Source organism: Carcharhinus amblyrhynchos, unplaced genomic scaffold (assembly GCF_965287045.1).
Source record: "Carcharhinus amblyrhynchos unplaced genomic scaffold, sCarAmb.v2.hapA scaffold_39, whole genome shotgun sequence".
Taxonomy (NCBI): domain Eukaryota; kingdom Metazoa; phylum Chordata; class Chondrichthyes; order Carcharhiniformes; family Carcharhinidae; genus Carcharhinus; species Carcharhinus amblyrhynchos.
In genome coordinates, this window is record NW_027649780.1 from 3414800 (window position 1) to 3425103 (window position 10304).

Consider the following 10304-nt stretch of genomic DNA (forward strand, 5'->3'; position numbering starts at 1 on the left):
ATGCCCCGGGGGAGGGTGATTGACGGCAGCTCAGGGCCAATAGGATGAGGAAGGTGGGGCTGGAGGACCGTGGGCGGGCCGGTCCTCCAACCAATCAGAGTGATCGAGGGGCGGCGACTGAAGCATGCGCAGTGCGGGCAATGGCGGCGGCGACCAACGCTTATTGTCTCCGATCCGTAATTTGTAATCGGAAAATCGCCGCTCGGTGGCTACGATGGAACCGGCGAGTGGACGGGAAGGCTTCATAAACAGGTTGTGCGATCTGTAAACCACCCCTAAAATTTTCCGGTTACTCCATTTGCGTCGAGCGGGTCAAAGATCCGTGAGATCGGCCCGCGCGTTAACAGCCTCCATCTTTATTGGGGGCAATGTCCGGTGGTGCGCATGGGTGATCGCCATCTTTGTAAGGGGCAATGTTGTGAATGAATGGGGGGTGGGGCTATCCTCTATTGTTCTTAATGGAGACAACCTGCCCATCAAACTGCATCAACCCTCTTGAGTCCCAATGTCTTATTGATGAGGCAGAGCAGGAAATAAATCACAAGATGCTTTATAAATATTTTAAGGGCAAGAAGGTAATCAGGGAAAGAGTAAGTAGGTTGGTAGGTTTGGAATCAGTTGCCCATTAGGCAACCTTGGAGTGAAGCCAGAAGATGTATTTGAGGTATTAAATGAGTATTTTGCATCCGTGTTCAGTGTGGAAGGACAATGTAGGTACAGAAAGCAGGGACGGGTGTGTGGTAGAATGGATCAGATTGTGATTGGTATTGTGGTAAGTAGCGAGGACAAACTTAGATTACAGGGTAAAAGAGACGGGCTGGTCAGATGGGCAGAACAGTGGCAAATGGAATTTAACCCTGAAAAGTATGAAGTGATGACTCTTAGGAGGATGACAAGGCCAGGGAATATAGAGGACCAGAGGGACATTGGGGAGCATTCCCAATTGTCCTTGAAGCCAGCAGGACAAGAAGATAAAGTGGTTATGATGGATCTATATAAAATACCTGTTAAGTCACAACTCGGGTCATGTGTGCAGTTCTGTTTGGAAGATTATAGGAAGGATGTGATTGAACCAGAGAGGGTGCAGAGAAGATTCACCAAGATGTTGCCTGGGCTGGAGCATTTCAGCTATGAAGAGAGGCTGGTTAAACTGAGGTTGTTTTCCTTAGAACAGTGAAGGCTGAGGGATGACCTGACTGAGGTGTACAAGATTATGAGGAACATAGATCAGGTAAATTGGAAGGAACTTTTCCCCTTAGTAGAGAGGTCAATAACCAGGGAGATAGATTTAAGTTAAGGGGCAGGAGGTTTAGAGTGGAGTGCAGGACAAACCTTTCACTCAGAGGGTGGTGGGAATCTGGAACTCACTGTCTGAAAGGGTGGTAGAGACAAGAACCCTCACAATATTTAAGAAGCATTTAGATGAACATGTGAAACCATAGCATTCAAGGTTATGAACCAATTACTGGAAATGGGATTAGAATAGATAGGTGCTTGCTGGCTGGCATAGACATGATGGGCCAAAGGGCTTCTTTCTATGCTGTAAAACTCTATGACTCTCAACGGAGGGAATTTCGGTGCATCCAGTACCAGATGCCAGATAAGGCAGTGCGATGTGTGACTTGAAGGTAATTCTGGAGGGGTGATGTTCACATACACTTACTACCCTGGTCCTCCAAGGTGGTGGAGGTTGGTGGTTGATTGATTTGTAATAAAATTCCCTCCCATCGCCCCATGCCGCTCCACTTCTCTCCCTTTCCTTCCCCTCCCATAGAGGAGAGCCTGGTGTAAGTCGTTACAAGGTGGTAGGTTCCCATACCAGTGAACCAGTTGAGTTTTTCACAACAATGTCAGTTTTCATGGTCACATTTTCTTAGTGCCTGCCCCACAAATGCCCAAATTTGTTCAGTTCAATTTCACAGCCTGCTTTTGTGGCTTATTTCTCATTCCCTTTTCTCTCTTTTGAAAACTCAAACTAAATATCACATCAGAAACTGCTGGAGTCACCTAATTTATCAAAACCTGAAATCACTGGATCGTAAACGTGGAAAGATAAAGCACCATTCACAGTGGGGAGAAACCGTATGTGTTTTCTGTGTGTGGATGAGGCTTCATCTGACTGTGGAACCTGGAGAGACACAAGGACACCCACAAAAGGTGAGGACTGTGGGAAGGGATTCAGTCACTCAGTTATGCTGGGAACTCAGCAGTGCATTCACACTGGGGTGTAGCCATTTATAGAGTCATAGAGGTTTACAGCATGGAAACAGGCCCATCCATGTTGTCCATGCTGCCCTTTTTTTAAAAAAAATCCCTAAGCTAATCCCAATTGGCTGTATTTGGCCCATATCCCTCTGTACCCATCTTACCCATGAAATTATCCAAATGCTTTTTAAAAGACAAAAGTGTACCGCCTCTACTACTACCTCAGGTACTTTCTTCCAGACATTCACCATGCGAAAAATATTGCCCCTCTGCACACTTCTGTATCTCTCCCCTCTCACATTAAACCTATGCTCTCTTGTTTTAGACTCCCCTACCTTTGGGAAAAGATATTGACGATCTAGCTGATCTGTGCCCCTCTATTTTATAGACCACTATAAGATCACCCCTCAGCCTCCTACGCTCCAGAGGAAAAAGTCCCAGGCTATCTCGTCTCTCCTTATAACTCAAACCATCAAGTCCCGGTAGCATCCTAGTAAGTCTTCTCTGCACTCTTTCTAGTTTAATAATATTCTTTCTATAATAGGGTGACCAGAACTGTACACATTATTCCAAGTGTGGCCTTACCAATGTCTTGTACAACTTCAACAAGACATCCCAACTCCTGTATTCAATGTTCTGACCGATGAAACAAAGCATGTTGAATGCCTTCTTCACCACTGTGTCCACCTATGACTGCATCTGCACCGAGTGTGGGAAAAGCTTCGCGAATTCAACCAGACTGCTGAGACACCAGCTCGTTCACACTGGGAGAGGCCGTTCACTTGCACTGAATGTGGGAAGGGATTCACTAATTCATCACATCTGTTGAGACACCAACGAGTTCACAATGCGGAGAGAGCTCTTAAATGCATGAACTGTGGGAAGTGCTACAAAAGTTTTGGGGAACTGATGCGCCATCAACATGTTCACACTGACAAGAGACTGTTCAGGTGCTCTCACTGTGGGACTGGGTTCAAACAATCATCTTACCCCACCTGTCCACCAGCAGATTCACACTGGGAGTGGCCATTCACCTGCAAAGAGTGTGGGAAGGGATTTGCTCAGTTGTCCTCTCTGTTGACACACCAGCAGATTCATACTGGGAAGAGACCATTCACTTGCCCTGAGTGTGGAAAGGGATTCATTAATTCATCCAACCTGCCGAGATACTAACACGTTCACACTGGGGAGAGGCCGTTCACTTGCATGGAGTGGGAAGGGATTCACGAATTCATCCCACCTACTGATGCACCAGCAAGTTCACACTGACGAGACTGAACTTGGGAAGTGCAACAAAAGCTCTAGGGAAATGCTTTCCCATCGACTAATCCACACTGACTAGAGACGATCATTCTGGTCTGAGTTCAGGTAATCTCATCTCATTGTACACCAGTGCATTGACACTGAGGAGAGAATGTTCACTTCCTCTGAATGTGGGAAGAGAGTCACTCATTTGTCCCACCTGCTGAGACCCAGTGATTTCAGAAATAACTACACTACGGGCAGCATTGGTACCTGACAGCACCAGTGACCTGGGTTCAATTCCTGGATTGGGTCAATATCTGTATAAAGTCTCACGTTCTGTGTGTCTGCGTGGGTTTCCTGCGGGTGCTCCAGTTTCCTCTCATATTCTGAAAGATGTACTGGTTAGTGCATTGACCTGAACAGGCAGGCTGTGATGACTAGGGGAATTTCACAGTAACTTCATTGCAGTGTTAATGTAAGTCTTACTTGTAGCTAATAAATAAACTTTACTGATTGTATTTTACTTTTAATCACAGCCAGTCATGAACCATATTCTTGGGGTCTATTTCTCCTGCTGATGATAAACCCCAGGCTAGTTGTATGTTTTTAATCTTCTGGTTAAAAGTTAAATAAATCAACTTTGTGTTTAGCAGAGTGACCGAGATCCGCACTATGTTAGGAGCTTTTGAGATGTTCTGCCCATTCCCTCTTACCTCCATCCTCACTTCCAATAACAAGTGCAGGTAGCTCATAGAGCTTCTTTATGATCGACAGCATCCAGCAAACCAATTCTATTACTTCCAGCAGCCCACCAGAAAAAAATTGCTTCTAAAGTTCCTCATTGACTGAGCTCTGAAACTGCATCTTCCTCTGGGTTCTGTCATCATTTAATTGGGACCATCAATGGCGGTGTTTTTACCCAGCATTCCCCTTGGTTGAGATATCCCCTATCCACAGCACACGAGAGCAGTGGGCAGGCACAGTTCCGCCCAGTATTTGGAGCATCCGCAGAGTCAGCCATGACTATGAACAGATGCTTCTCTCTCAGATCCACGATAGGTAAAAGGAGGGAATGGCGGGAGCAATGGATCTGGTGGGTGGACGGAGATTCTCCGGAAATATGTTGTGTAAACGCAAACCCCAAATGGGAAGCTACCGAGTGGACGGAAGGGGAATTATCCTGGTGACAAAGCTGGAGTAGGAGGAGAGAATGTTGTGAATGGATGAAATCCTGAATGGATTTTGGAAACTCCCTTTACAGGGGATTAAAAGGGGAGATTTTACACACAGCAATCTCAAACTAAAGAAAGGCTCATCTCTACAGGGTGGCACAGTGGTTAGCACTGCTGCCTCAGTGTCTGTGTGGAGTTTGCACATTTTCCTCTGTGTCTGCAGAGGTTTTCTCCTAGTGCTCTGGCTTCCTCCCACAGTCAAAAGACGTGCAGGTTAGAGGATTAGCAGGGTAAATGTGTAGGCTTGCTGGGGCTGGGCCTGGGTAAGATGCTCTTTTACAGAGTCAGCGCAGACTCAGTGGGCTGAATGGCTTCCTTCTACGCTGTAGGGATTCTATAATTCTCCTGATACAGGTCTTCAAATGGGATGGACAAGTAGATATGGACACAGTGTTTCCAGTGTGACATGAATGCACAGTAAATAGTAATAAATCCAACCACAGACACCAAATTAGGGACCACGTACACTCAGACACTAAATCCAGAGACTACTTATACCGAGACACCAAATCGAGGGACCACCTCCACTGTGACACCAAATCCAGGGAGCACCTCCGCTGTGACACCAAATCCAGGGAGCACCTCCGCTGTGACACCAAATCCAGGGAGCACCTCCGCTGTGACACCAAATCCAGGGAGCACCTCCGCTGTGACACCAAATCCAGGGAGCACCTCCGCTGTGACACCAAATCCAGGGAGCACCTCCGCTGTGACACCAAATCCAGGGAGCACCTCCGCTGTGACACCAAATCCAGGGACCACCTCCCCTGTGACACCAAATCCAGGGACCACCTCCCCTGTGACACCAAATCCAGGGACTGTTTACACTGAGACACCAAATCCAGGGATCACCTATATTGTGACACGAAACCCAGGGACCATTTACACCGAGACACCAAATCCAGGGACCATTTACACCGAGACACCAAATCCAGGGACCATTTACACCGAGACACCAAATCCAGAGACCATTTACATATAGTCACCAAATTTAAGCAGCAATAAGAGGATACTTAAGCAGGCAGCCAGTGCCACAATAAAATAAAGCTGCTTACAAACTGCAGAGGACATTTAAAAAAAATACATTTCTTAACAGCACACTAGCATCACTTTCTTGAAAACATACAGGGCACAAAAAGTGTCAAAAGAGTCTGACGAGTTTGACACTGCAATCTTCCCAAACTATCAATTTCTTTAGCATTCAGGAGATTTGCATCAGTAGGGGGTGGGGTGTGGATCTATTGGATGCCAGGAAAGCCATCAAAATCAACAGTGCCAATTACAAAGATCAAAGCATTTCAAAGGCTCTCACATGCAGTACGTGTGGTGGAGTTTTAATAAACAAGATTCCAGGAAGGTTAATTGACCCAGAAAATAACAGATTTCTTATGCAATATCGTTATATAATGGATGGTTCACAGGCACTCCAGATGGGTGTAAAGTGAAACACTACAGTTCAATTGGGCAGCACAGTGGTTAGCACTGCTGCTTCACAGCTCCAGGGTCCTGGGTTTGATTCCTGGCTTGGGTCACATTCTCCTCGTGTCTGCATGGGTTTCCTCCGGGTACTCTGGTTTCCTCTCACAGTCCAAAGATGTGCGGTTAGGTTGATTGGCCATGCTAAGAAATTGCCCTTAGTATCTAGGGATGCATAGGTTAGAGGTATTCGAGGGAGTAATATGTGGGGATTTGGGGGTAGGGCCTGAGTGGGAATGTGTTTGGCAAAGATGCGAAGGGCCGAAGGGCCTCTTTCTGCATTGTAGGGTTCTATGTTCTAATTTGTCACACCCACAAGTAGATCACTCAAACAGAACAAGCTTGCAGTTTCTTTTCTTTTACTGTCTGAGAGAAGAAGCAAAAACCGTGTTAAATACCAATGTCTGAGTTAGATATCCAGGCCAAAGCTTCTAGTGTAAGATTTCTTATGAGCTCAGGGGCAGCCAGTGGTGAAGTGGTATTGTCACTGAATAAGTACTCTGGAAATCCAAAGTCATGTTCTGGGGACCTGGGTTCAAATCCCACCATGACAGCTGGTGGAATTTGAATTTAGTAACAAAAAAAAATCTGGAAATAAACTTTTAATGAAACCATTGCCAATTGTTATTTAAAAAAAAACTAATATCCTTTAGGGAAGGAAATCTGCTGCCCTTTCCCAGTATGTTCTACATGTGACTCCAGATCCACAGCAATGTGGGTCTTTAAATGGTCCAGCAGGCCATTCAGTTCAATGGCTTGATCAATGAGTATGGACAGAGTAAATAGTGAGAAACTGTTCAGACTCAAGAGGGCACCAAGAACTAGGGCACAGATTCAAAGTATTTAGCAAAGAAGTAAGAGCAATGTGAGTAAAAATGTTTCACTCAGAGGTTGGTCGGAGTCTGGAACAGATTCACTGAGAAGGTGGTGGAGGCAGGTTCTATCGAGGTATTCAAAGGAAAATTAGATTGCTATCTGGAAAAAAAAAAGAATGTGCAATGTTACGGGAATAAGGCAGGGAAGTAGGACTGGGTACAATGCTCTTTCAGAGACCCAGTACAGACTCAATGGACTGAATGGTACCCTTCAGCACTGTCAGGATTCTGTGTTTCTGTCAGCACAGACCCTACATCATCAGCATTGGAACTGAAACTCCCATCATTACATCAACACCAGAACCACGATGGAATTTCAGAAAACTGGGAAATCTTCCGAAAGGCAATTGACACCAACATCAGATGGGTTTAACCAAGCACCCACTGTCTTCAATAGATTTATATTATTCATAGAACATTACAGCGCAGTACAGGCCCTTTGGCCCTCGATGGTTCCACTGGTTGGCGCAACAATCTAATGACCCTCTAACCTAAACTATTCCAATATTATCCATATGTCTATCCAATGACCATTTGAATGCCCTTAAAGTTGGTGAATCCACTACTCCTGCAGGTAGGGCGTTCCACGCCCTTACTACCCTCTGAGTAAAGAACCTACCTCTGATATCTGTCCTATATTTATCACCCCTCAATTTAAAGCTATGTCCCCTTGCGTTAGCCATCACCATCTGAGGAAAAAGGCTCTCACTGTCCACCCTATCTAATCCTCTGATCATCTTGAAAGTTCAGAGTTTAATCTGGGAGAAGGTGAACCAGAGAACAGAAATAATCTTGAGTAAGAAAAGGCCCAAATAATGGCACTGTCAAAAACAGGAGATCAATCATTCCCCTCTTATTATTGGAGAAATCAAATGTTCAAAACACTGTGTTTGAATCATAGCTGATTTAATCAACACTTACATACAACATCACTGTACACCCCAGCTTTCATGCTTATTAATATCAGCAGTAATACAGTCCAACTGTCAGAGTTTGTTCAGTCCTGGATGTGATTAACAGCAGCAATAACAGCAGATTCTAAATCCAATCCTTTCAGTTACTTGTGAACTCGCTGGTGCCTCAGCTGTGTGGATGAACGACTGAATCTCTTTCCGCACACTGAGCAAGGAAATGGCCTCTCCCCAGTGTGAACTCGCTGGTGTGTCAGCAGGGTGGAGGACTGAGTGAATCCCTTCCCACACACTGAACAGATGAATGGTCTCTCCCCAGTGTGACTCCGTTGGTGATTAAGTAGGTTGGACATCCAAGTGAAGCCTTTCCCACAGAAAAGGCAGGTGAAGGGTCTCTCCCTGGTGTGAGTGAGTTGGTGCATCAGCAGATCCGTCTGGCTTTTAAAGTACTTCTCACAGTCAGGACATTTAAACAGTCTCTTATCAGTATGAATAAGTTGGTGTGTCAGTAGATCAAATGAACGAGTGAATCTCTTCCCACACACGGAGCAGGGGAACAGTCTCTCCCCGGTGTGAGTGCGTTTATGGATCAACAGATCATTTTTCCTTTTATAGTTTTTTTCACAGTCAGAACATTGGAAAGGTCTCTCCTCACTGTGGATTCGATGGTGTGACAGGAGGTGGGATGAGTTTGTGAAGTCTTTCCCACAGACGGAGCAGGTGAATGGTTTCTCCCCAGTGTGAACACGCCGGTGTCTTAGAAGGTGGGATGACTTAGTGAATCCTTTCTGACAGACAGAGCAAGTGAATGGCCTCTCCCCAGTGTGACTGCGATGATGAATATGTAACTCAGATGGGTAATCGAATCCCTTCCCACAGTTTCCACATTTCCAGGGTTTCTCCCCAGTGGGACAACACTTGTGTTTTGACAGGTTTGATGATCGACTGAAATTTCGTCCACACACAGAACATGAAAACACCTTCTCCCCACTGTGAACGGTGCTTTTTGATTCCATGTTCAAAAGCCGATGATTTGAGTGACTGTCAGATCCTGATGTGATTTTTGATCTGAGTTTCCCACCTACAAATCATTCTCTTCTAATATGCTGTAAAATTAATTCAAAGAGGAGAAAAAGAGTGTGATAAAGTTAATGGCAGATTGTGAAACTGAGCTGAATGAATCCGATAATTTGTGGAGCAGGCACAAGGAAGAAGTGAGCATGGAAGTTGCTGGAATGTCATGAAAAACCCAAGTTAATGTCCTTCATTGCAGGAAACCTGCCACCCAGTCCAGATCTACACAAGAATTCAGCCTTAATGGAGGAGAAAGATAGAGATGAAATCAGGAGGGAATGAATGAGAAGGACTTTATACATCTAGAACTGGACAAAAACTTTGACACAACCTGCATAACCAAAACCTCCACCAACTCAAAGGACACAGGAAAACTATCACCTCCAAATGTCACTTTCAATCTCAAAACAACTTGTAATCCTGAGGTAACTGTATCCTGCATTTAAGGGGCAATTTAGCATGGCCAATCCACTTAACCTGCATACCTTTGGGGTGTGGGAGAAAACTGGAGCACCCGAAGGAAACCCATGCAGTCACGGGGAGAATGTGCAAACTGCATACAAATAATCACTCAAAGCCAGAATCGAACCAAGCTCTATAGTGCTATGAGCAGTGCTAACCACTGTGCTTGCCCTGTTCCACTGTGCTACGAGTAGTGCTAACCACTGTGCTGTATTGCTAGGAAATAAGTTTTAGGCTTTTGCTCGAGTGATAGTGAAGGCACAGTCAGAGTGGTGTGTGATTTTGATGAGTAAATGCAGGTAGTGGGGATTTCATGCACCAACTGCCTTTATCCATGTTGTTGGTGGAGAAATTTGTGGTTTTGTAAGGTGCTGTCAAAGGAGGTTTAGCCAATTTCTGGTGGTTCTAGTAATGTCCATTTTCCAGTTACTAATTTGAAAAATTTCTATATGTAAATTTAATGAAAATCCCCCAACAGAACTACTTTTTCTACACTTGAAACACAGCTTTAAATGGTCTGTTTGTTTCTAGACTCCGTTCTGTTTGCGATTTAAGCAAAATCAAAACATTGGAGCTGATGGAAATCTGAAATGATAAGAGAAAATGTTGGAAATACTCATTAGGTTTGACAGCATCTATGGAGACAGAGAAACACAGTATAATTTGATTCCTGATTTTATTGACTGGAGCCCATCCCTAATTTTCACATAGTAGCAAAAAAAACTCACTTTTCACAAATGAATAGTGTTAATGGCGTACACTTTACCCACTATTCGTCGCGGTAGTGAATGTTCCCTATCTACAGCACGGGAAAACGTTAGTCA

The 10304-nt window shown here is 44.8% G+C and overlaps 1 protein-coding gene, 1 long non-coding RNA gene and 1 pseudogene across 3 annotated transcripts in view; 2 read left to right on the forward strand and 1 right to left on the reverse strand.

Annotated features, from left to right (window-relative positions):
• Positions 1-141: 141 nt before the first annotated feature.
• Positions 142-3924, forward strand: LOC145363466 (uncharacterized). The gene is made up of 3 exons (XR_013890015.1): positions 142-252; positions 1992-2157; positions 2750-3924. It is a non-coding gene; the product is annotated as an uncharacterized LOC145363466 (long non-coding RNA).
• A 4016-nt stretch (positions 3925-7940) lies between these two features.
• Positions 7941-10304, reverse strand: part of LOC145363463 (uncharacterized) — a 2746-nt gene continuing 382 nt past the window's right edge. Inside the window, exon 2 of the mRNA XM_080218666.1 lies at positions 7941-9050. Coding sequence (XP_080074792.1) covers positions 8091-8960 — 870 coding nt within the window. The 5' untranslated portion in view covers positions 8961-9050 and the 3' untranslated portion in view covers positions 7941-8090. The remainder of the gene's footprint in view (positions 9051-10304) is intronic.
• Positions 8963-10304, forward strand: part of LOC145363523 (uncharacterized) — a 16459-nt pseudogene continuing 15117 nt past the window's right edge. The window contains exon 1 of the transcript XR_013890017.1: positions 8963-9443. The product of XR_013890017.1 is annotated as an uncharacterized LOC145363523 (transcript). The remainder of the gene's footprint in view (positions 9444-10304) is intronic.